Genomic DNA, 23,469 nt, shown 5'->3' on the forward strand with positions numbered 1-23,469 from the left:
AAAGAGAGAGAGTGTGGGTCGTGCGCGGTACATTACGCCACATAAAGATTTGGAAGTCATGCATAATGATTTCATTCAGCAGGGGGTGTGTAGGTTTCGTATGTGAGCTATAGGCACAAGACCCGGTATAATAAAATATTAATAATAATTATATTATTCTTTTTCATTATTTTTAATATATATACAAAATGAGAAAAAGCGAAAAATTAAGCAATTTTATTAAATTAAGTTATTTTTATTTTTTTTTAAATATTAACTTAAAGTATTAAACCTGTGCTGTCTCTGTTCTTCAGCCAAAAACACTTTCATGGGAGTTGTAGTTTCTTTTTGTTCATGTTTGTAGTTTTACTAAACATTGAGTAATCTGTCTATGTCTCTGTCTGTCCAATTGTCTCTGTCTATCCATCTATGTATATATCTGTCTCCATTTGACCATTTGTCTGTCTATCTATCTATCTATCTATCTATCTATCTATCTATCTATCTCTCTATCTGACCAATTGTCTGTCTATCCATCTATCTATCTATCTATCTATCTATCTATCTATCTATGTCTCTATCTGACCAGTTGTCTCTGTCTATCCATCTATATATGTATCTGTCTCCATTTGATCATTTGTCTATCTATCTATCTATCTATCTATCTATCTATCTATCTATCTATCTATCTATCTATCTATATATGTCTCCATTTGACCATTTGTCTATCTATCTATCTATCTATCTATCTATCTATCTATCTATCTATCTATCTATGTCTCTATCTGACCAATTGTCTCTGTCTATCCATCTATCTATATATATGTCTCCATTTGACCATTTGTCTATCTATCTATCTATCTATCTATCTATCTATCTATCTATCTATCTATCTATGTCTTTGTCTGTCCAATTGTCTCTGTCTGTCTATCTATCTATCTGTCTCCATTTGACCATTTGTCTATCTATCTATCTATCTATCTATCTATCTGTCTCCATTTGACCATTTGTCTATCTATCTATCTATCTATCTATCTATCTATCTATCTATCTATCTATCTATCTCTCTGTCTGACCAATTGTCTCTGTCCATCCATGTATATATCTGTCTCCATTTGACCATTTGTCTATCTATCTATCTATCTATCTATCTATCTATCTATCTATCTATCTATCTATCTATCTATCTCTCTCTGTCTGACCAATTGTCTCTGTCTATCCATCTATGTATATATCTGTCTCCATTTGACCATTTGTCTATCTATCTATCTATCTATCTATCTATCTATCTATCTATCTATCTATCTATCTATCTATCTACCTATGTCTTTGTCTGTCCAATTGTCTGTCTATCCATCTATCTATATATCTGTCTCCATTTGCCTATTTGTCTGTCTATCTATCTATCTATCTATCTATCTATCTATCTATCTATCTATCTATCTATCTATCTATCTATCTGTTGTTCTTTCTCTGTCTGATTACCCGTTTGGTCTGTCCATTAAATTAAGATTTTTTAAACATTCATCTATTTTTTAAACATTCATCCATTCTACCCTCTTCCTATGTGTCACATCAATAGGTCTAAACGGGCTCATTATTAATACCAAACCAAACAGGGTTTGTGTCTTATTTCAAACAAAAACAAAAAAAGCATGCAAAGTACCACATATGTTACAGATGTCATCTACACAGATGTATAAACACATTTGTTTGTAATCACAAGATTAATCACGACAGTTTTTTAATCTTTTAATAAAACTTTATTTTATAAGTTTATCAATGCACAAAATTTTGACCATTGGGGTAACCCTGCTTAGCATGTACAAAATGTTAATGATCTGCAAAGCCACTGATTGACTGATGCTGGGGCTTCATGGGAAGCAGGACTTCCACTCCAGAGGGATGGAACTCAAAGGTCACAGATGGTTTGGAGACTGAAGTGTGATGAGAACTGCTGCAGGGTGTATGTGTGTGTGTGACTGAAGGAAGTAAGGGTGTATGAGAGGCTGAGGAAGCGCTGGGGTTGAATGGGGATTATGGGAGTGTGTTTGTCTGTGTGTGAGTGTGTGTGCGCAAACAGTCACATCCCCTGTGTTTCCCTAGAGACCAGAAGGGGGCAGCCCTGACCCAGCCTCTCCACCATTAACCACAGGAAGTAGTACAGGAAGCAGTCCATGTGTGAGCCATCAAAGGCCCTGTGGTGACACCCAGAGCCTGGGACGAGGTGCTGTGGCTGGGGACAGAGGGATGCACTTGAAGCTGAAGGATTCTAGAGGCCAGGGGGTCAAACACAACCTCTTTGAGAAAGTTTCAGTTTCCCATAACTAAGCTGAGAATCGTCGGTTTCCACACGTATGCATGTGGTGTGCGTCATCAAATGACACTGGAGTAATTAAGGTTATCCAGTCCTGTTTTGTTATTCCTCTTTTCCCTTTGGATTATTTTACATTAATCAAAAAATTATACAAAAATTGAGATTGCAATTTATCATTCATGTTTTGGGGTTACATCAGGTTTTCTATTACAAATTTACAGTACTGACATGTATTTCATAACTGTGATGGAAAATTCAGTCTGAGCCAGACTCTGTGTTTTGGAAAATTGAAGCTAAAGTGGTCATACTTGTCAAAATGGCTCATTAGCTGGTGTATGCTAGTAGATTTTCTTGGATCATCCGTAAATGCTCAGCTTGGACCCACTATTTACTTGTTTGAACCAGCTTGAATCAGCTACAGAGCAGATAATGACTTTCTTAGACCAGATAATGACCAGGTTCAACCAGCTAATGTCCAGCACAAACCAACTAATGATCAGCTTGGAGAAACTAAGAACTAGCTTGAACCAGCTAATGACCAGCGTAAACTGGCTACTGATCTGCTAAGACCAGATAATGACCAGCAAATGAATTGCTTAGACTAGATAATGATCAGGATAAACCAGTTAATGGACAGCTAGAATCTGCTAATGTCCAGCTTGAACCAGCTAATGATCAGTTTGGAGAAACTGAGAACTAGCTTGAACCAGCCCAACTCAAACCTGTTAACTATCAGATTGAACCAGCTAATGTCCAGCTCGAACCAGCTAATAATCATCTTGGAGAAACTGAGAACTAGCTTGAACAAGCTAATGACCAGTGTAAACCAGCTACCGATCTGCTAAGACCAGATAATGACAAGCTAATGACTTGCTTAGACCAGCTAATGACCAGGTTAAACTAGTTAATGGACAGTTTGAATCTGCTAATGTCCAGCTCGAACCAGCTAATGAACAATTTGGAGAAACTGAGAACTAGCTTGAACCAGCTAATGACCAACTCAAACCAGTTTATTATCAGCTTGGACCAGCCTGAACCTGACTAATGACCAGCTTAAACCGGCTGCTGATCTGCTAAGACCAGATCTAACAAACCAGTCTAATGGCCAGTTCAAACAAACTGAGGAAATGCTTGAACCAGCTAAATGACCAGCTTGGACCCATTAATTACTAGCTTGAACCAGCTTGAATCAGCTAAAGACCAGATAATGACCAGCTAATGACTTGCTTAGACCAAATAATGACCAGGGTAAACCAGTTAATGGACAGCTAGAACCAGCTAATTTCCAGCTCAAACCAGCTAATGATCCGCTTGAAGAAGCTGAGAACTAGCTTGAACCAGCAAATTAACCAGATAATTAATCAAACCAGTAAATTATCAGCTCAAACCAGCTAATGACCAGCTTAAACCAGCTACTGACCTAGTAAGACCAGTTAATGACCAGCTTGGACAAACTGAGGAAAAGCTTAAACCAGATAAATGACCAGCTCAAACCAACCAATAACCAACTCAAACAAGCCTGGACCATCTAATGACCATCTTAAACCAACTAATGACCTGATTAGGCCAGTTAATGACCAGCTTGAACAGCTAATAAAAAGCATGAACCAGTTCATGGCTAGCCTGAACGAGGTAATGACCAGCTCCGACAAACTAAGTACCAAACTAACAGCTAATGACCAAAATAAATTTTATTAACACCAGCTTGAACATAGCTAATAACCAGCTTACACCGATTGCTAATCTGCTAAAACGAGGTAATGACCAGTTCGGACAAACTGAGGAAAAGCTTGAACCAGCTAAATGACAAGCTTAAACCAACTAATGACCAACTCAGATAAGCTTGAATAGCTAATGACAAGCATGAACCATATTATGGCCAGCCTGAATCAGCTAATGACCAGCTCCAACAAGCTAAGTACGAGCATAGATTGAAACAGCTAATGACCAGCTTGAACATCGCTAATAATCAGCTTACATTAGCTACTAACCTCTAACCTGCTAAGACCAGGTAATGACCAGTTCGGACAAACCAAGAGAAAGCTTGAAGCAGCTAAATGACCAGCTTAAACCAACTAATGACCAACTCAAGTTTGAACCAGCTAATGATCAGCTTAAACCAACTAATGACCTTGTTAGGCCAGCTAATCACCAGCGTGAACAGCTAATGAAAATCATGACCCAGTTTATGTCCAGCTTGAACCAGCTAATGACCAGCTTAAACCAGCTACTGATCTCTAAAGACCAGTTAATGACCAGTTCGGATAAACTGAGGAAAAGCTTGAACCTAATGACCAACACAACAAGCCTGGACCAGCTAATGACCAGCTTAAACCAAATAATGACTTGGTTAGGCCAGCTAATGACCAGCTTGAACAGCTAATGACAAGCATGAACCAGTTTATAGTCAGCCTGGACCAGCTAATGACCAGCTCCGACAAGCTAAGTACTAGCATAGATTGAAACAGCTAATGACCAGTTTGAACTCCATCTAATGACCAGCTTAAACTGGCTACTGATCTGCTACTGACCAAATAATGACCAGTTCGGATAAACTGAGGAAAAGCTTGAACCAGCTAAAGGATCAGTTCAAACCACCTAATGACCTGGTTGGGTCAGCTAATGACAAGCATGAACCAGTTTATGGCTAGCGTGAACCAGCTAATGACCAGCTCACACAAACTAAGTACCAGCATAGATTGAAATGGCTAATGACCAGCTTAAACCAGCTTCTGACTTGGTAAGACCAGTTCGGACAAACTGAGGAAAAGCTTGAAAAAGCTAAATAACCAGCTCAAACCAACTAACGACCAACAAGCTTGGAACTACTAATTAGAACAAGTTTATGGCCAGCCTGAACCAGCTAATGATTAGCTCTGACGAACTATCACCATAGACAGCTAATGATCAGCTCAAACCAACTAATGACCAACAGCTTGACCCAGCTAATTATCAGTTTGAGCCAACTAATGACTTGATCAAACCAGCTAAGGAGCAGTTTGGACAAAGTAAGGACCAGTATAGTTTGAACCAGCTAATGACCAGCTCAAACCAGCTAATTACTAGGCTGAGGCAGTTCATGGGCAGATTGGACTGGCTAAAAAAAGCTCTATATAAGCTTTGAACTAGTGAATGTTGAGTAGTGTACCAGCTTCCATGTTCCAAAACAAGCTACCTGCTAAAGATGGATTTTACAACAAATGTTTTATTAATGTTTATTAGTTTCTGGGAAGAACCATTGCTTAGCTGCAGGCGGAGATTCATAACCAGAGTGCTAATGTGGATTCCAAGAAAATGCTGGAACACTGGGAGACCTTTATGACAGGGACATCCACAGTAGGAAATTAAGTTTAGTCTTTTAAGTCTTAAGTAAACAAATAGAAAATGATGATGTCTTTCCCCCTGTTACAATCCCAGAGTTGTTTACGAAATTAAAGACAGAAAATGAGGCTCTCATGTAGCACTTCAGTTGACTCAGTGTTGTCATTTGGCTCACCATGCTGGGTTCATTGAGGTGGTTAACAAAGGACAGGAAGTCTTTTACACGTCCCAAGCATCATGGGTATTTATAAAGTCAATAATCACGTAAATACAAAGTAACAGATGAAGGGGAAGGCTGAGACAGTGAAAAGCTTGGAACATGAAACTGCACATGTACCTCCATTAAATAAACAATCTCTCCCCCTCGCTCCGTCACTCTGTGTAAACTGTCACAGTATAACTGTTAGGTGCTTTCTCATAAACAGCCCTATACAATAAACAGACCCAGTCTGCAATATCACAGTTCAAGCCACAATTAAACACTTGCACTCGCATCATTGCTAACATTGATCTTACTTTACTCTACTGTGTGTATGTTAGCACGGATGCTAAGTAATAGCATTTTCCTGAAATAGCACCTTTTGGACATGGTACATTTGTTTTATGTCATAAATGTGTGCACTAAAGGACAACCAAAAAAAAGGAAAAGAAAGAAAAAAGCTAGACACAGTATCTACAAAATACTAGTTTGTTTGTTTATATCTACATGCTATTTACTTGAAACCAGCAACTTATTCAAGTGAACCTATGCTAACCCAAGGTATTCAGGGGCCCAGAAACCATAGCGGCGCCGCAGGCTTCATGTCTCTATAGGACACTTAAATGTTTCTGCATGTTATAATTAGGCTTGAGAACAGCCAGTATTTAATTAAATGGCTTGGATTGTGGAACTAGTTTATTGTTTTTAAGATTTCTGTTTGAAGTCTTACAGAACTACATTAAAAGTTCTCTGTTGTAATTTGGTTAGCACTGGTGACATTTTAAAATGGCAATATGGTGTCACCTAGTGGTTTAGAACTTAAAGTACACTTTGTAATTTGCTAATGCTTAAAGTAAAAAGTAGGATAATAATATTAGTAATATTAAAAACAAAAAATTACAAATAGTATTTTTTCCTTTGTTGTTTTAAGCAATTAAACCTACTTTGTGGGCCTTAGTATATGATCAAATCACTAATATACTGTGTGTGTTTTGCAAATTGATTTTATCTATTGTATTTTATTATTGCATATTAATGTAGTATTTATTGTGTTTGAATACTGATATATAATAGAATGTTACGAGTTGAAAAGTGAAAAAAGCAATTAACCAGTAGCCTACTGATAAGCATGGGGGACTTGGTTAATTAATAAAACAAACACAAACGAACTTAAAGGCTATTTTATTTTATATTTATTATATTGCTATTATTATTACGATATTATTAAGTTATAATTAAGTTATACTTGGTTATACCTGGTTTTAATCTGCATCAAAAGATGAAAAACTGAAAACAGCAACTAATAAAATCAACGCAAGTTAGGGAGTTTCTCAAAAGTCTATATATCTGTAACTATGTATATTGTTATAAGATATATAGTTAAATATAGACACTTTGATTAAGTGGAGTGGCCTGCATAAACTGCCCTTCAGGACTAAAGAGTGATGTTCAGCTAGCACGCTTTTTTCCAGTAGAAATTTCAGCCTGTGTGTCCTTGGATGAGGACGACCTCCCCTTTGAGCTTTTCCTTGCTCTCTTCTTGTGCCAATTTTTTTTTATTTTTTTTTCAATCTGAGCAGTAAGAAGTGGAGAGCTTTGAGGTTCACACGTGGGACAGTTTGCTTTTAGTGGACCTTCTCTAGCAAAGTACTCAGTGATTAAAAAAGTCATATTTCCAAAATCCAAGTCATGTAAGATGCATCAGGGTTGCATGAATGCAAGACGTTTCTATAAGTTAATATAAAATTACACAATTATTAAATATATTAATATATTAATAAAGTTAATTCAAACTAATAAAAATCTAATAACTAATGTTACTGTTTCTAGTAAAAAAAAAAAAATAAAAACTTAAAAAAACACTTAAAGCTATAAATTTTTTTTCTTGGTACTCCACTTGTTTCACACTATTAAAATCTGAATACATATTTTCAAAATCTGACTTATTTTGTTTATCATTGTCATGCACTTTTTGACAGTCCCTTAATTTGCTCAGCAAATGTCAAAGGAAGGACCAAGATTAAACAAACTTTACAGAAGGCTTGATATGCCATCACAAGTTGTTTCTCAGAAGGGTGAGTGACTATTCAGCTTTCTGTTTCTTTTAACTGTGTCAGTCAGATTTCATCTGTTATCACTACAGTTATTTTTATTTTAAATAAAATTGCTCTCTGTTATCAGTGGTCTGCACAGCCATGGGAAGAATTGTCACATGAAGAGAAACATGTTTCAAATTTTCGTTTTTTATTAAGCAGTTTATATTAAGCAATATAATTTATGCATTGCATAGAAAGAAATCTAACATCCATTTAGTTTGTTCTACTTAAATTCACAAAAATAAAAACATAAAAGGAATAATTTACTCCTTAACACATTTGCAAAATGACAAATATGGAATACAATAATAATAATAATAATAATAATAATAATAATAATAATAAAAGAAAACTATTTGGATGTATACTTTGGGGTGATTGTTTTGCTGGAAAATACAGTGATCATCTCAATATTTGAAAAAATGGCCTGATACTTTAAAAAAAAAAAAAATTGAAAAATGTGAAAATTAATTAGAGAGATGCAACATAAATCATTGCAGGGTTTAACTAAAATAATGTGTTGTTAACCAGATGAGTCTTCTGAAATGAACTAGTTAACTAATGTTATCTAATTAACCTTAAGCATTACTGCAAGAACACATCAGCAGAGAAAAGAATAGGAAGTGGCTGATGGGCCTTCAACTCCCCTCCTGAAAGAGGAACCATCTTTTTCTAGAGTTTGGCGTAGACTTGTTTCAGTTTTTTAGTGGTGTTTTTTTTTTTTTTTTTTTTTTTTTTTTTGATTATTCATGCTAATTAATCTGCTTGACATCTGCTTGAGAGATAGTCAGCGTTGTGGTGTGTGTGTGGATTGGCTGTGCTCTAAAAATGATACAGCCAAAGTGATAAATATGGTTTTGTCAGTTTTGTCATGTAGTCTTTGGTCAAGATGCTTGTGCAACATGTTGCAACATGTCGCAAGTTCAGCATATTCCTGTGGAAACTGAGATTTTTTTTTTTAGGATTCTTTTATGAATATAAGGTTCTGTTTTTTTTTTTGTTTGTTTTTTTAAACCTTTATTTTTGCTTTTAGTGACCTTAGCAGTGTGTTCTGCTATTACCAATGTTAGAAATAGTCCTCACATTTCCTTAAAGTTGTCTTTTTTAAATAGGTTATGTAAGTTTCATGTTGTTTTCAAGAGGATTGTTCAACCAAAAAGGAAAATATGCAGAACTTATTCATCTTCATGTTGTTCAAAACTCATATGACTTCTGTGGAACACAAAAGTAGAGATTTTTAGATCAGTCTTTTTTTTTCATGCAAAAACAGTGGATGGAAATTGCATTAATTTTAGCTTTAGAAAACTGACCACAGGCATAAATCAAAAGAATTTTCATGTAAATTTTGACACTGGTCAGCAGTTTATACAGAGCAAGTTCATAATCAAATATTAGCACCATCTGAATAGTGGATCGTTAGCAAAGCTGTCATGGTCAAAAACACCCTAACGGTTTGGTGATGACTTTGCACAGGCTGTGTCACTTGGTCACTCACCTATTATGTCATAACTTGTTTTCTCTCTCTTCAAGAGATGGCGTGGGGGTCCCTGGCGGTGTTGTTCCTGCTGCTGTTTTTTGGCTTGTCTGGCTGTGATGATACTCACAATCATTTCTTGTCTGATACCATCATCAACAATGTCGTTCAGGACCCTCAAACCGGCCGAATTTACCTGGGTGCTGTTAATAAAATCTATCAGCTGAACTATAACCTGCAGAAAGAGAGCAGTGCTGTAACAGGCCCTAAGAATGACAACCCACAATGCCCTCCACCAATCACTGCATGGTGCAAAAAAATAAAGGAAATGGACAACATCAACAAACTCCTACTGGTTAACTCCGCCAACAGCACCTTGATCGTTTGCGGAAGCCTTTTCAGGGGCATTTGCTCTTTGGTAAACCTCCACAGCGTGGACAAACTGGTGTACTACAGTGACACCAAAGGCGAGAAGACGTATGTAGCCAGCACAGAAGAGTCGGTTGCCGTAGTGGGAGTAATTTCTTATTTTTTAGATGCTAATACTAATACTAACCTCAGCGTATTTGTAGTGGGGAAGGGCTATGGTAGCTTGGACAGTTTGAAACTCATCAGCACCCGATTGCTGCAGGAGCATGGAGAAATGGATGTGTTTGAGAACATGGTTGAAGCTTCCACTGTGCAAGCCAGTCCTTTCGTCCAGCGCTACCTCCATGACTTTCGCTATGCTTTCAAGCACAACGGCTACATCTATTTTCTGTTCTCGCGCACTTCGGGCAGCAGTGACAGCAGGGAGATCACATTTGTAGCACGGCTGTGCGAGGATGACCATCATTATTATTCTTACACTGAACTTCAGCTCAACTGCTCTGTCAGCGCTGAACAACAGGAGAACAAGTACAACAAGGTCCAAGCGGCGTATCTGGCCAAACCTGGAGAAGTTTTGGCTGAGGCTATCACCCCTTCAAATCCAAATGATAAGGTTCTGTTTGCGGTGTTCAGCGCCGATGAGGACAGTGGTGGTTCGGCCTTGTGCATGTACCCGCTCAGCAGCATTAATGCCAGGCTTGAAGAGGTGATTGAGTCCTGCTACATAGGAGAAGTTCTGGAGGACGAGAAACCAAAGACTGTTTATTCACCCTACATCTCCAAGACAGAGGCCATCTGCAAGACCAGAAGAGACGTAAGTTGATGTGTTTCTTCCACTCTTCTTCAATGTTGTGTGGTGGTTTTTAAGACCCCTCTGAATTTCGTCTTTTCACCCAATAGAAGAACATGGTGAAGGAATATAAATGTGGTGCAGAGTTCCTACCGTCTCCACTAGCCAGTAAACCTGAGTACGCTCTGACTGTCAAACCCATCTTCACCCGAAATGACATGCTGACAGCTGTAGCTGTGGCAGTGGAGAATGAGCACACTGTGGCATTCTTGGGAACCAGTGGAGCAGATGTCTTAAAGGTGATTCCTATCCAGCATCTGGTTTCTATCCTCTTTAAATTTTACTTAAAACCTTGAGGTTTGACAAGACAGCCTGGTAACCAAAAGGTTGTTGGCTCAAAACCAAGAATGGATGATTTATGAGCTACAACCACTTGTGATGCCCTTAAACCCAACAATTGCTCTAACTTACTTTCCTGTAATACAGTGTTCATTTGTACGTCACTTTGGATTAAATAATTTGCCAAATGAATAAATGTAAATGACCAATATGTGCAACATTGCGTATAATTACTCATAACTTTTTGCTTGCAGGTGCATCTTGACCCAAGCCACCCTGAATTTTATCATCGTATTGCAGGAGAGCACACATATGGAGGGGTGAACAAAAACCTCTTTTTAAATTCAGCTTTGGATCATTTGTACATCACCACCGGAAGAAAGGTTTGTTTATGAACACAACCACAATATACCGCTAACAAGCTGTGTCAGGGTACCAAATAAACTGGCCAGACCCCCTAGAAATTGAAAGGTTGATAGCTCCTTCAGAACATCTGGCAGTGTGGCAAGACAGAGCTTGATTCACCAATATCATGACTTCATGACTTCTCAGAGAAGCAGGTTACATAAGAGACATTTTGTTATCTTGATTGTCTTGCTTCTCTTTTTCAAAGATCACCAAAGTGCCAGTGCAGGCCTGTGAGCAGAAGCATGATTGTCAATCATGTGTGTCCCAACGGGACCCATATTGTGGCTGGTGTGTGTTGGAGGGCCGGTAAGTCTGTAAGACTTGTTTTATTACCAGCACAACATCATCTGAGCATTCTTATCCAGCAAAGTACATAAGTGGTAACGGTGCCACACTGTTTGATATTTTAGAACAGAAAACTGTTTACAAATCCCATTTTGACATTGTTAATTTTCTGAAATGTGGCATAATTTATGTCTGTTACATTTTAGCAAGCGCTATGTGGTAGATATCTGTGTGCAGTCCAGTTAAAGTGAATGCAGTATGGCTCATTACCCACGATTGTCTGCTTTTCTCCTGCAGTTGTACAAGGAAAAAGGATTGTCGTAAAGGAGCAGGAGAGAACGCCTGGTTGTGGAGTCCAAAACAAACATGTCTAACTATTCAGTCTTTTGAGCCCCCAAACATCAGCTGGAAGAAAACATATAATTCACAGGTAGCATAACATGTACACAAACACAAAAAGTGATATGGTCTGCAATTATTTCAAACCATAACCTCCTAAGGATTGACTCAGGATTGATATTTACTGGTTGTATCAGATCCTGTCTCTAAGTCAGATTCTTTTTTTCATAAGCTGACATGATGAAGAACTAAATGAGGCATCTGAAACTATCATATTATATTGCATGAATGCACAGAGCACTTTTCATGAATTTCTAATATGTAAATAATATTTAGAATCATTATCATCATTATTATTTTAAGTATGTTTTAATGATTTACTTTTTTCTTGTGTGTTTATCTCAGTATATTAAGTATTTAAAAACCCTCATCCAATAATCCTAACTGGTATTTTTCACATATCTTTATACTTTTTCTCCAAAATCCTTATTTTCTGGTTTGAACTTGCAGGTGATGATTGTCATCCCCGCCCTCCCCAGTATCAGCAGGCCTGTTTTATTTACATGTGTGTTTGGGGACTATTGCACTCAGGCAATGATGGAAAACACAAGGGTCATCTGTGATCTCCCGATGTCTGAGTATATACCGCCCACACCTGAGACACAAGGTGAGACCATCCTGTTTGCATTTAATCACCAACTGTAAAGCCGTTCTCTCACCGCCTCCTTTACTCACGGAGTGTCCTTGTCTCTCAGAATGCCTAAAAATTGTTTTTCATTTCTTCATGTTTGGACAATGATCAAATGAAACAGTTACACTGAAGCTGAATCTATTAGCAGATATATTCTGACATTTAACTTATTGATGCTAGAGTTACAAGTGCTTTCATCAAGTTGTGCTCATCAAACCCATGACCTTACTTTTGAAAGAACCTGCTGAGCTTAAAGTGCGTTGACTGAAGAATTATATTTTTAGCTCCTGAATTACTTCTGCTGTAAAGCCGATATGATTCCTTTTTCCCATATGCATGCATGTAGATTTTGTGTCAGTGCCAGTGATGATCATGATGAATGACGGCATTGAAGTGGCATTTGGTGCATTCGAGTTCTACAACTGTACAGCTGTGGTGAAGAGATCAGGGAATGCACCGTGAGTATCAGGCAGTGTTTTAAAAATGTGTACTCCATGTAGCATTTCTTCAGATTAGTCTTTTGTGTGTTCTGCAGATGCATCGCATGTGTGACTAGTAAGTGGGGCTGCCAATGGAACACTCAGGATCACACATGCAGTGATAAAGATGACACTGTCACGGGTTCTCATATCATCCAACATATGCAGGTGAGTCATGTTAGGATGAATGCATGCATATTTGAATTAATACGCCAGTTTGTGTTTTAATATATGTTGAGTGTTCATCTTTTGGTGACAAAAGATGACTAATAAGAGTTTTATATGATTTTTTTCTATGATTCTTGCAGGATGACAGGTGTCCTCAGTTTGAGATCTCAGAACCACTGCTTATTCCTGTTGGAATTAAAACTCCCATTCAATTTCAGGGCAAAAATTTGGATAGATATAAGGTAAAATACATGCATTACTTCTTATTGTATGTTTGTGGTTGTTACATTTAGTGTATTAGTGTATAAAATATATGCAGGAAATATACTGGAGTATATCCTGAAGTTTTCTTAAGAAATTATTAATTTTATTTTTTTATTTGTATTTTTTATATGTCAAGAATAATGTATAATTAGTTAGTTAAAATGTGGTTGGACAGTGTGGTAAAAATGGTGATTAAGGTAGACTTCTCCACTAAAATGCCTGATATTAGCATCTGCATAAACAACATTACTCTTTCTTCATCTCTCTCAGGGCAAAACCTTTCAGATCGGCACCGAGCTCATGAAACAGGTGTGCGATTTGACTGTGGAGGCTGATGGGTCAAAGTACAGTTTTGAGGGATATGAGGTCAGTGCGCTCCACTCATATTCCTCCTCCTGTTACGTCTCTCTCACTTATTCCTCTTTGTTCACACACATGTTTGTCTGTATCTGTGTGTTTAATGACACTTTCTATTGTTTATATGGCAGTTTGAATATGACAAAGAGGCAGAGGTGAATGTGACGTTCTATATAAAGGATAAAGTCACAGACAGGAAGATTGACAGCACCCTCAGAGGTACATTTAGATAAATTATTATCATCATAGCTTTCAGAAACTGCTCTGAAACGGCCTTCATCCAGTAAACATATGGATCTTAAAGATCTGGAAAAGTTGTGTACAAACATCTGATGAACATCTTAAAATAAGCAGATTAACATATGTTATAGTTATCAAACTAGGGATGTTCAGAGACATCAAATTACACTTTATTAAAATGTAGTAAGTGATGCTATAACATATTAACCAAATATAGTTAATTACAGTACATTGACACTTTTTAAGCGGCCAGAATCTCTGTCAGCCTACATTACATTTATCTGCCAAAGGATTTGAGTTGGCATCAAACATGAAAACAAATTTTTGCACTAAATGTGATCACCACATACAACAATAAACAGCCTAATTTGCATAAATCTATTTGCAAAAACAGTGTAATAAACAGCAGTGTTTAATGTATATTTCTACATATTAAATAGGCTACATGAACCTTTTGAGGTTTTTTTTTTTTAAATGAAGATGATGAATTCAGTGTCAGTTCTGTGAATTATTTGTTTTGTTGTCCTCCATTTTTCTACCCAGTGGTGCTCTACAACTGTTCGGTTAGACGTGAGGACTGCAGTTTGTGTAAGAACGCTGATCAGAAGTATAACTGTGTGTGGTGCAACACCACAAAATCCTGCATCTACAGAGACCTGTGCAGCAAGGAGCTGGAGCAGTGTCCTCCTGCAAAGATCAATGATGTGAGGACAATTCTTCTTGTCTTTCTTCTCTCTACACTTTCACTCAAACCTGTTTTAAACTCTGCTAACACTAGGTTCAGTCACATTTCAAGCTAAGCTCAAAATACATTCAAGAATTTCTCATTGGCATGACATCAGTGATTACAAATCTCAGCATTTGCTGTTCAAATGCATGTCATAAATTTCCACTCTTCATCTTTTCCACAACACACTATTTTGTTTTTATCCTCTTCTCCATTTTTCATGCCTAAATGATATAAGATGGCTGCACTGGTATCATTTAAACTCAGTTTCTCACTCTAGTGTTTTGTTGAATCCATCTGAGATGCTAATGATCTTGTCACCTGCACCTTATCTGGCAAATGATTTGCTCCAAAGTCACACTATCTCCAGGTGCTCTAATGAGAACCAGACTGAAAAACTTATGTGCATACCTTTATGGGACGATCTTTTCTAACCTGGGATAGGGAGGATGCTCCATTTTCCATCCCTAATTTAGTTTGATTTTTATGGGGTTTGAATTGGGATCAACCTAAACTCTGCAAGACAGTGGTCCTTCAGGACTGGAGTTGTCCTTTCTTGCTCTAGTTTATGGTTTTTAGTATTATATGCCTCTTTTTACTTTTTGCATTCCAGTTTGTTACCCAGGAAGGGCCGATGAAGGAACAGATCTCTGCCACAACAAAAGCCACTAACTTGGGCATCAAGCAGAAGGATATTCAGAGAATCACCGTAGGTGGAGTGCCATGTACTCAACAGCCAAAAAGATACTCATTCTCTAGGTACTGCATGAGAGCTGAAGGATTTAAGGATTCTTTGTAGCAACCTATGTGTGTGTTGCTTCAAAAAATGTTCATGTGTTATGTTCATTCTTTCATTTTATGATCATTTGTTTGATCAGTTTATTACTCCATTTCATCATAATCATTTAAAACAATTTATAAACTCAAACATTAATCATTAATTCCATATTATATTATTTCATACTATTTTTCATTATGATTTAGTCTTATTTTATGTGCTGTGTGTCTTTGCATAAGAGAATGTCTCAATTTAAGTTTATAACATCACTGTGATATGATAAAACTTGTTGAATTTCCGCTGGTCAGACAAAGTTTGACTGAGCATTGAAACATGCAACTAAGATTATTCAATGAACTCTGTTTATTTTACAACCATTCTATCTGCTTTCCTCTGTCTGCATCTTGGACTCTGAATACAGTTTTGGGTACTACACAAAATGCAGTGAAACTGATTTTGAGCAGCAGACAAGATTTGCTGTTAACAGGTTTTGAGTACCAGAAAAATTACATATTTGATGCTATATAAATACATGTATCTACACAATAAGCGTGTTGTATTATATGATTAACTTAAATGTAAGTACATAGTAGTTAAAGTTACTTAATATAAAGTGTGTGTGCGCAAACAGTCACATCCCCTGTGCTTCTCCCCCATTAACCACAGGAAGTAGTACAAAAGCAACCCATGTTTGAGCCGTCAAAGCCACCCAGAGTGGTGACAACCAGAGCCTGGGATGAGGTGCTGTGGCTGGGGACAGAGGGATGCATTTGAACCTCTTTGAAAAAGTTTCAGTTTCCCATAACTAAGCTGAGAATGAGGCTTTACTTCAGCTTTCATGTAACTCTTCAGCTGTTGTTATTTGCCTCAGGATGAAGTGGTTAGCAACGGACAGGAAGTTTTTTGCACGTTTCATTATGGGTATTTATAAAGTCAGTACTCAGAATAAAATAGAGACAGGTGCCTTGAAGGGGCTAGATTATTGTTTTCTCTTTAAAGCTTAAAAATGAATTTATGGTAACAAGTGAAAGATTGGGAACATTTAAAACGACAACATGCTGTCACCTAGTGGTTTGACACTCAAAGTACACTTGAGTTGCAAACAATATTTTATGTTATAGACAACGGAACAACTGTTAAATATACCTGTTAATATATTAAATGTATTATTATAATATATTTATTTATTTTATTTAAGCATTATCTTGTTGAAAATCATTTTTAAAGTGATTTAAAGTAACTTTAAGTCATTTTATTTTTTACAGCACTATTCCAAACTATTCCCTTCTCTAAAAAAGCCTTGGCGCTCAAGCTCAACTACAGAGTGACGGGTAAACCAAGGTCGCTTTTAATTATACTAGCAATGAGACAAAAAGTGAGTTTCCAAAAGTGCAATTATTTGCTCACATTTCTTCAGAAAAACCAATGTTCTTGTTAGCTGGTTATTCAGCGTTCCATAGCCAATGCAATTTGTTATCCTGGGGACAGTAGCACAACCCCATTATGAAAAACTGTGTTATTTTCAACTTCTGAAGGTTATCTGAAAGAGCGTTGCCCCAATTACAATTTCAGAACTTCCTATTGCATTTTTCCGCTCCGTGAAGCCTATTATTTGATCCCAACCAGCCGTAAAATCACAGAAATGAATGGATCTGATGTAATCACATAGTGATGTAATAGATTAGAATCAGGTTTTAATCATTAAAACAAACAAAGAGCTTCCTGTTTTGTGTGTGTGTGTTTGTGTGTGTAAGCAACACTCCAGGCAATTAATCAATCAAAGCAGGATTATTGAAAGCCAAGAATGGATGTAGCTCTGGAAAGAGCTGCAAATTGTCATTTGAGCATGTTGAGAACATTTACATTGTTTGCATTGGGAATGATCTGGGAATCTGATCAACCACATTGGACACCCTGGCACTGTGTCTGCCTTCAAAGAGCGGCTCTCAGTCTTCATTAGTGGCTTCATTAGCTTTCTCACATCTCTGATCACTTGTAATCAGGTTGATGATGAGAGCTGGGTATTTCACGGCTCAAGTTGCCAGCTGAAAGAATTGATTGTTTTCTCTTTTTTTTTAATAACAATATCTAAGTAAGGTACATTTAGGCCTATCAGGGAAGCAAAATTGTGTAAGATAAAATGAGTAGTTTACAAAAAAAATGTCTTTACTAAATGGCTTTTTTAAAAACCTATTTCATGGGCCAATGATACAGTTATTTTATCATATAAAAATTCACAAATATATACTAATTAAAATATGGTAAAAATGTAAAGGTATTTTTAAAGTTTTAGTAATATTTTATTAAATATTATTACAATATTATTTTCTTGTTTGAACCTCATTTTATTGGGTCAATTATATATTTATTTTATTATTTTTTGCAATCTTTATATTGTATATCTACATATGAGAGACTAATATATTATTATATAATATAAAAAAATGAACACACACACACACACACACACACACACATATAGGCCTATATCTATATTTATATATTAGTTTTCATAATGTTGTTATTTAATATTACTATTTTTATATGAATAAATTATAGTATTTCATACTGTTACATAATAAGTAACGTCTATAAATACATACATATTATAATATGATAATAATTTAAAAAATACCTAAAATATTTGTAAGGTTTTTCAAATACTTTAATAAATATTATTACAAATATTATTTTCTTGTTCAAACCTCACAAAATTTTGTTCAATTTACATCTAAAAAGAAGACTATTATATACTTATTTTATCATTTTTTGCAGTCTTTATATTGTATATCTACATATATATATATATATATATATATATGTGTGTGTGTATATGAGAGACTAATATATTATTATATAATATAAAAAATGTATATACACACACAAAATATAGATAGATAGATAGATAGATATTAATATTTATAAATGTACAGCCTATATCTATATTAATATAAATATTTTTATTTTTTATATTAATATATTATAGTATATAATATGTCTGTAAACAAAATATATAAATCAAATATGATCAAATAATTATACCAATATTTTTAAATATTTTAATAATTATCATTACACATATTATTTTAATTTTTACAATCATTATATATATATATATGAGTGAGAGAAAGTAATATATACTATTATATAATATAAAAATGAGCACACACACACATATATTAATATATTATAATATATTAATATTTATAAATGTTAGATGTAAAGGCTTATATCTATATTAATATATTATTTTTCTTTTTTTAAATTAATAAATCTAAAGTATTTCATACTGTTAACATATCTAAATATATGCAGTTTATAATATGATAAATTAATTTTAAAAAAAAAACTTAAAGTATTTTATACTGTTATATAATACATAACATCTCTAAATATATGCAAATTCAAATACGATAAAATAATAATACAACATTTTTGTTTTATTTTAATAAATATTATTACAAATATTATTTTCTTGTTCAAACCTAAATAAATTATGTTCGATTTATATTAAAAGGGGCCAATTATATAGTTAATTTATTGTTTTTTACAATCTTTATATTGTATATCTACATACATATGAGAGAGAGAGACTAATATATAACATGAAAAATGAACGAACACACACACGCACATATAATGTAAGGCCTTTATCTATATATATATATATATAATAAATCTGTAGTAGGCCTATTTCATACTGTTATATGATACATAACATCTATAAATACATACAAAAAATATTTTTAAAAATGCTTATTTTTGTACTTTCGAAAAGTGAGCAAACTTTGCCCTTCATCTTGTTCCGTACAGCAGCCTCATCATTTGGCTGAACACAGGGGTGCAGAATTCTGGGTGATGGTCCCAGGACTAGTGGGATTGATGGTGAGAGCACCAGATGGCTCATTAGTGGCACTGCACCAAACTGGCACTGCAGGGAATACCGGATACCATCCACCGAGCTAAACCAACATCTCCAGACGCTAAGTAATAGGAGTTCATGCAATTTATACACACAAACACACAAGGCCATGCACGCACACACACAGATACGTGCATGGACCACTCACTCATCAACACACACACATACACACCCATGCCACTCACACAAACAAACACACACCTCTTTGATTAGAGCTTGGTTTATGCAATAACTCATATTGACAGCAACCCGACCAACTTGGCGTGGTGCAACAGGGAAGCAAATCTAATCACTGGACGCGCTAAAAATAACTTCTTTATTTCTCGCTCACGCTCACTTTTGTTCATGTTTATCCCCCCTCCCTCTTCACGACTCCGTCTGTTTGCTGTCTCACAGCATATTGTCTTTCTCTGCCAACTGACAGCGTAACTGTTTCTGCTCATCTGTCTTTGCCGCCATTCTGGATGTGCCAAATTCAGCTGCTCACGGACGGATGCAAATAACGTCTGTTTCTCATTGAACACGGACATGGTTAGAATATTACTGACGTTAAACGGTACTTTATGGCTTTTCGGGGTGTGGCTGTGTCGTAGTGGGGGTTACACATCACAAAAGTCCCCCTGAGAGCAAGTACTGCTCACTGCAGAGCCAAAAGGCCTCCAGCTCCCCCTCTCTGGATGTCCAGCTCCACCTTTGTGTGAACTAATGGGTGGAGTTATGTTTAGGATAGGGTAAGGGGTAGGGTTAGGGTGTGGTTAGGTGTCTATCTCCACTCATTACTTCCAGGGAGGGGGAGCTAGAGCTCCAGCTCCTCCCATTTGGCTCTGCAGAGAGTGTGTTTTAGGTGGATGTTGTGATTTTTAAACAGTAGGGGGCACCACAAGAATGCGTTCCGCATGCGTTTTGTGAGATTTATTAATTTCTCTCAGTGTCTGGGTGTCTGACTCAAGTTATTAGGAGTCAAAATGTGCCTCGGAATATTTTCAAAAGTCCTGAATCGTTAGTGGAAGCTGACGAAACTATGTGAGCCACAATCAATATCTGTCCTTCACATCAGAGTCGCTCAAAACATGGCCGGTGAAGTGTAAAACGACCTGCTCTGTCTCTGCTGTCTTGTTTATGATTTGTCAGATGATTCAGTCATCTATTTCTTAGTATTTAGCAAAAGAGGTGTGACAGATCCACTCGGAGCAATAGAAGTACGGGACTATTTGAGAGAAAGTAGAACAATGGTTGCAGATGACAGCCGGCTCTGTGTTTCACGCTCGGGCACAATGCCATCTCATTCCCCCTGACAGCTATCATTATTCTCATTTTTTCTCTGATTTTCTATCTGCTGCTTGTGTTTTGCTCAACTTTTACACTGTAAAATATTCGAGAAAGGCATTTTAGCCGGGTTGAGAGAGAATGAGGCAGGGAGTGGGGGAAGAGAGAGCAAATAAATGAAAAAGCAAAGCATCTCTGTCCCTACAGGCCTCGGGGCAAAGACCGCACTCTTTTCCTTCAGACAGACTAATTTCCATAGTCATGAATTATTCAAATCATTCAGCTTTGACACTCGGTCCAACTACAACATACACACACGTGCAAGTGCACTTTCGCTGCAATAACACACTGGGGTCCAAAACAACATTTTAAAGAGACACTGCATTAATGATGTTGCTCATGTTATCCAGACTGTCCTCTGAAGGCAAAGCTGCAAAAACACCTTGCTCATTTCAAAGACCTCGACTACCTGTGGATGACAGAACAATTTGTTGGGTTTATTAAGGTCAGACGGTTAAAAAGCTCTAATCTGACCAGATTAAAGCCTGTAAGGTTTAATAATCAAAATTAAGATGGTTGAAGTTTCCTGGTCAATTGTTTTATTTTATTTTATTTTATTTTATTTTATTTTATTTTATTTTATTTTATTTTATTTTATTTCATTTTATTTTATTTTATTTTATTTTATTTCATTTTATTTCATTTTATTTCATTTTATTTCATTTTATTTTATTTTATAAATTCTATTGTGCTTTATTTTGTATTTTGTTATTTCTATTTTTATTTGAATTTAACATTGCTGACATTTTATTTTATATTTTTGTTTATTTTAATTTAATTTTTTTTTATTTTATTATAAACTTTATTGTGCTTTTTTAATATATTAAATTTACCTTATTAACATTGCTGATGTTTTTATTTCATATTTTAGCTTATATATTATTGTATATTGTTTATTTTTATTTTTTATTTTATTATTATACATTTTATTGTGCTTTATTTTATATATTGAATTCATTTTGTTAACATTTCTGACACCTTTTAATTTTATATTTTTTATTTATTAGTGTATATTGTTTATTTTATTATTTTTTTTACATTTGTAATCTTATTGTATGTATGTATGTATGTATGTATTATTGTTATTTATTTGTTTATTTTATTTTATTATTATAAAATTTAATGTGTTTTTTATATGTATATTACATTTATTTTGATATAAATATTTTAAATTATAAATAATATGTTGTAAATATTTTTGTTTATTTATTATTGTATACGGTTTATTTTTTTTTCATTTGTAATCTTATTGTATGTATTATTATTTTATTTTTTTTAATTTTTTGTGCTATATTTTATATATTAAATTTATTTTGTTAACATTCCTGACACCTTTTTTATTTTAGAGCTTTGTTTATTATTGTATATTGTTTATTTTATTTTATTTTTTCATTTGTATGTATGTATTCTGTAATCTGTGTGTATTATTATTATTTTATTTTATTATTTTATTTTATTTTTTGTGCTTTATTTTATATATTGAATTCATTTTGTTAACATTGCTGACACCTTTTTATTTTACATTTTTGTTTATTTATTATTGTATATTATTTATCTTTTTATTTTTATTTATTTTATTATTATACATTTTATTGTGCTTTATTTTATATATTGAATTAATTTTGTTAACATGTTAGCTGTCACCTTTTTATTTTATTTTATTTTATTTTATTTTTGCAAACATTACTTGTCTCTCATTATTCTAAACCTGTATTACTCTATTACTGTATTAATCTATAATTCCCCTCCTACTCAGCCAAACATTAATCTTCAAAACAGCAGCCATAAACATGCAGGATCAAAAACATTGCACTAATGAAAGAGGTGGGCTTAAATATGTTGTCACAACACAATTTTCTGCGTCCACCCTCAATGTCTGTCCTTTGATTAGGATTTACAATTGGTTTGGCCTTAATCTCAGTCGCAGCATGAGCCAGATTACCGCAAATCTCAGATTTACTGTAAGTGGGAGAGGAAAAGATCATTCTTTTATTCTGGCTCAGGCTTCACAGCAGGGGGCCTGTGGGGGGCCTCAAGGGTGTTTGAAGCAAGGTTAGAGCATAGCACTATTTCTGATTCCTACTTCCACTCTGGAAAATGCTTTTCTGAACACTTCTGAAGACTGAAACTAGCAGGACGGATTTATAGTGCCTAAATATAAAGTATCATCTGGAAGAATTTTTTATCACCATCAGAGCTAAAAAGAAGAAACTGATTTTTGACAAATACAGACTTAGTGATCACAGTATCCATACACTTATTAAAGTATTAAGTAAAGCTGGATATACAAAATATAGATATAACAGAGAAATATAGTTTGAACAAACTGTCAGATTGAATGCAAGTATTCCTGAGCATGTTTATTGTATGGTATACTATAATAATGCATTTTTTTTATTAACTTCACTGAAACTAGCATTTCTGGTAAAATATTTCATTTTATCATGCAATTGTTTTTGTGTATTGATGCTTTGGCAACAATGTTTCCCATAAAATAAAAATAGATTTTTTTTTTTTTTTTTTTATTACTTCCTGAAAATGATTCCTGAACAATTATTTTACTAAACTGTAATTTTACTTGATTAACTTTGCTGATACTAA

General features: G+C 35.1%; 1 protein-coding gene across 6 annotated transcripts in view; it reads left to right on the forward strand.

The window, feature by feature from the left end:
* The first annotated feature begins 7,823 nt into the window (after window positions 1-7,823).
* plxnb2a.1 (plexin b2a, tandem duplicate 1) overlaps window positions 7,824-23,469 on the forward strand; it is a 156,015-nt gene continuing 140,369 nt past the window's right edge. For 2 of the 6 annotated variants that reach the window (XM_051107173.1, XM_051107178.1), the window contains exons 1-2: window positions 7,824-7,891; window positions 9,443-10,461. In XM_051107173.1, coding sequence (XP_050963130.1) covers window positions 7,864-7,891; window positions 9,443-10,461 — 1,047 coding nt within the window. In that variant the 5' untranslated portion in view covers window positions 7,824-7,863. Of the gene's footprint in view, window positions 7,892-9,442; window positions 10,570-10,655; window positions 10,845-11,138; window positions 11,268-11,497; window positions 11,599-11,874; window positions 12,008-12,426; window positions 12,584-12,953; window positions 13,066-13,142; window positions 13,255-23,469 lie in introns of all 6 variants that reach the window. The other 4 variants (XM_051107177.1, XM_051107176.1, XM_051107175.1 and 1 more) reach the window with 4 other exon arrangements.

Source organism: Labeo rohita, chromosome 4 (assembly GCF_022985175.1).
Source record: "Labeo rohita strain BAU-BD-2019 chromosome 4, IGBB_LRoh.1.0, whole genome shotgun sequence".
NCBI classification, from domain to species: Eukaryota; Metazoa; Chordata; class Actinopteri; order Cypriniformes; family Cyprinidae; genus Labeo; species Labeo rohita.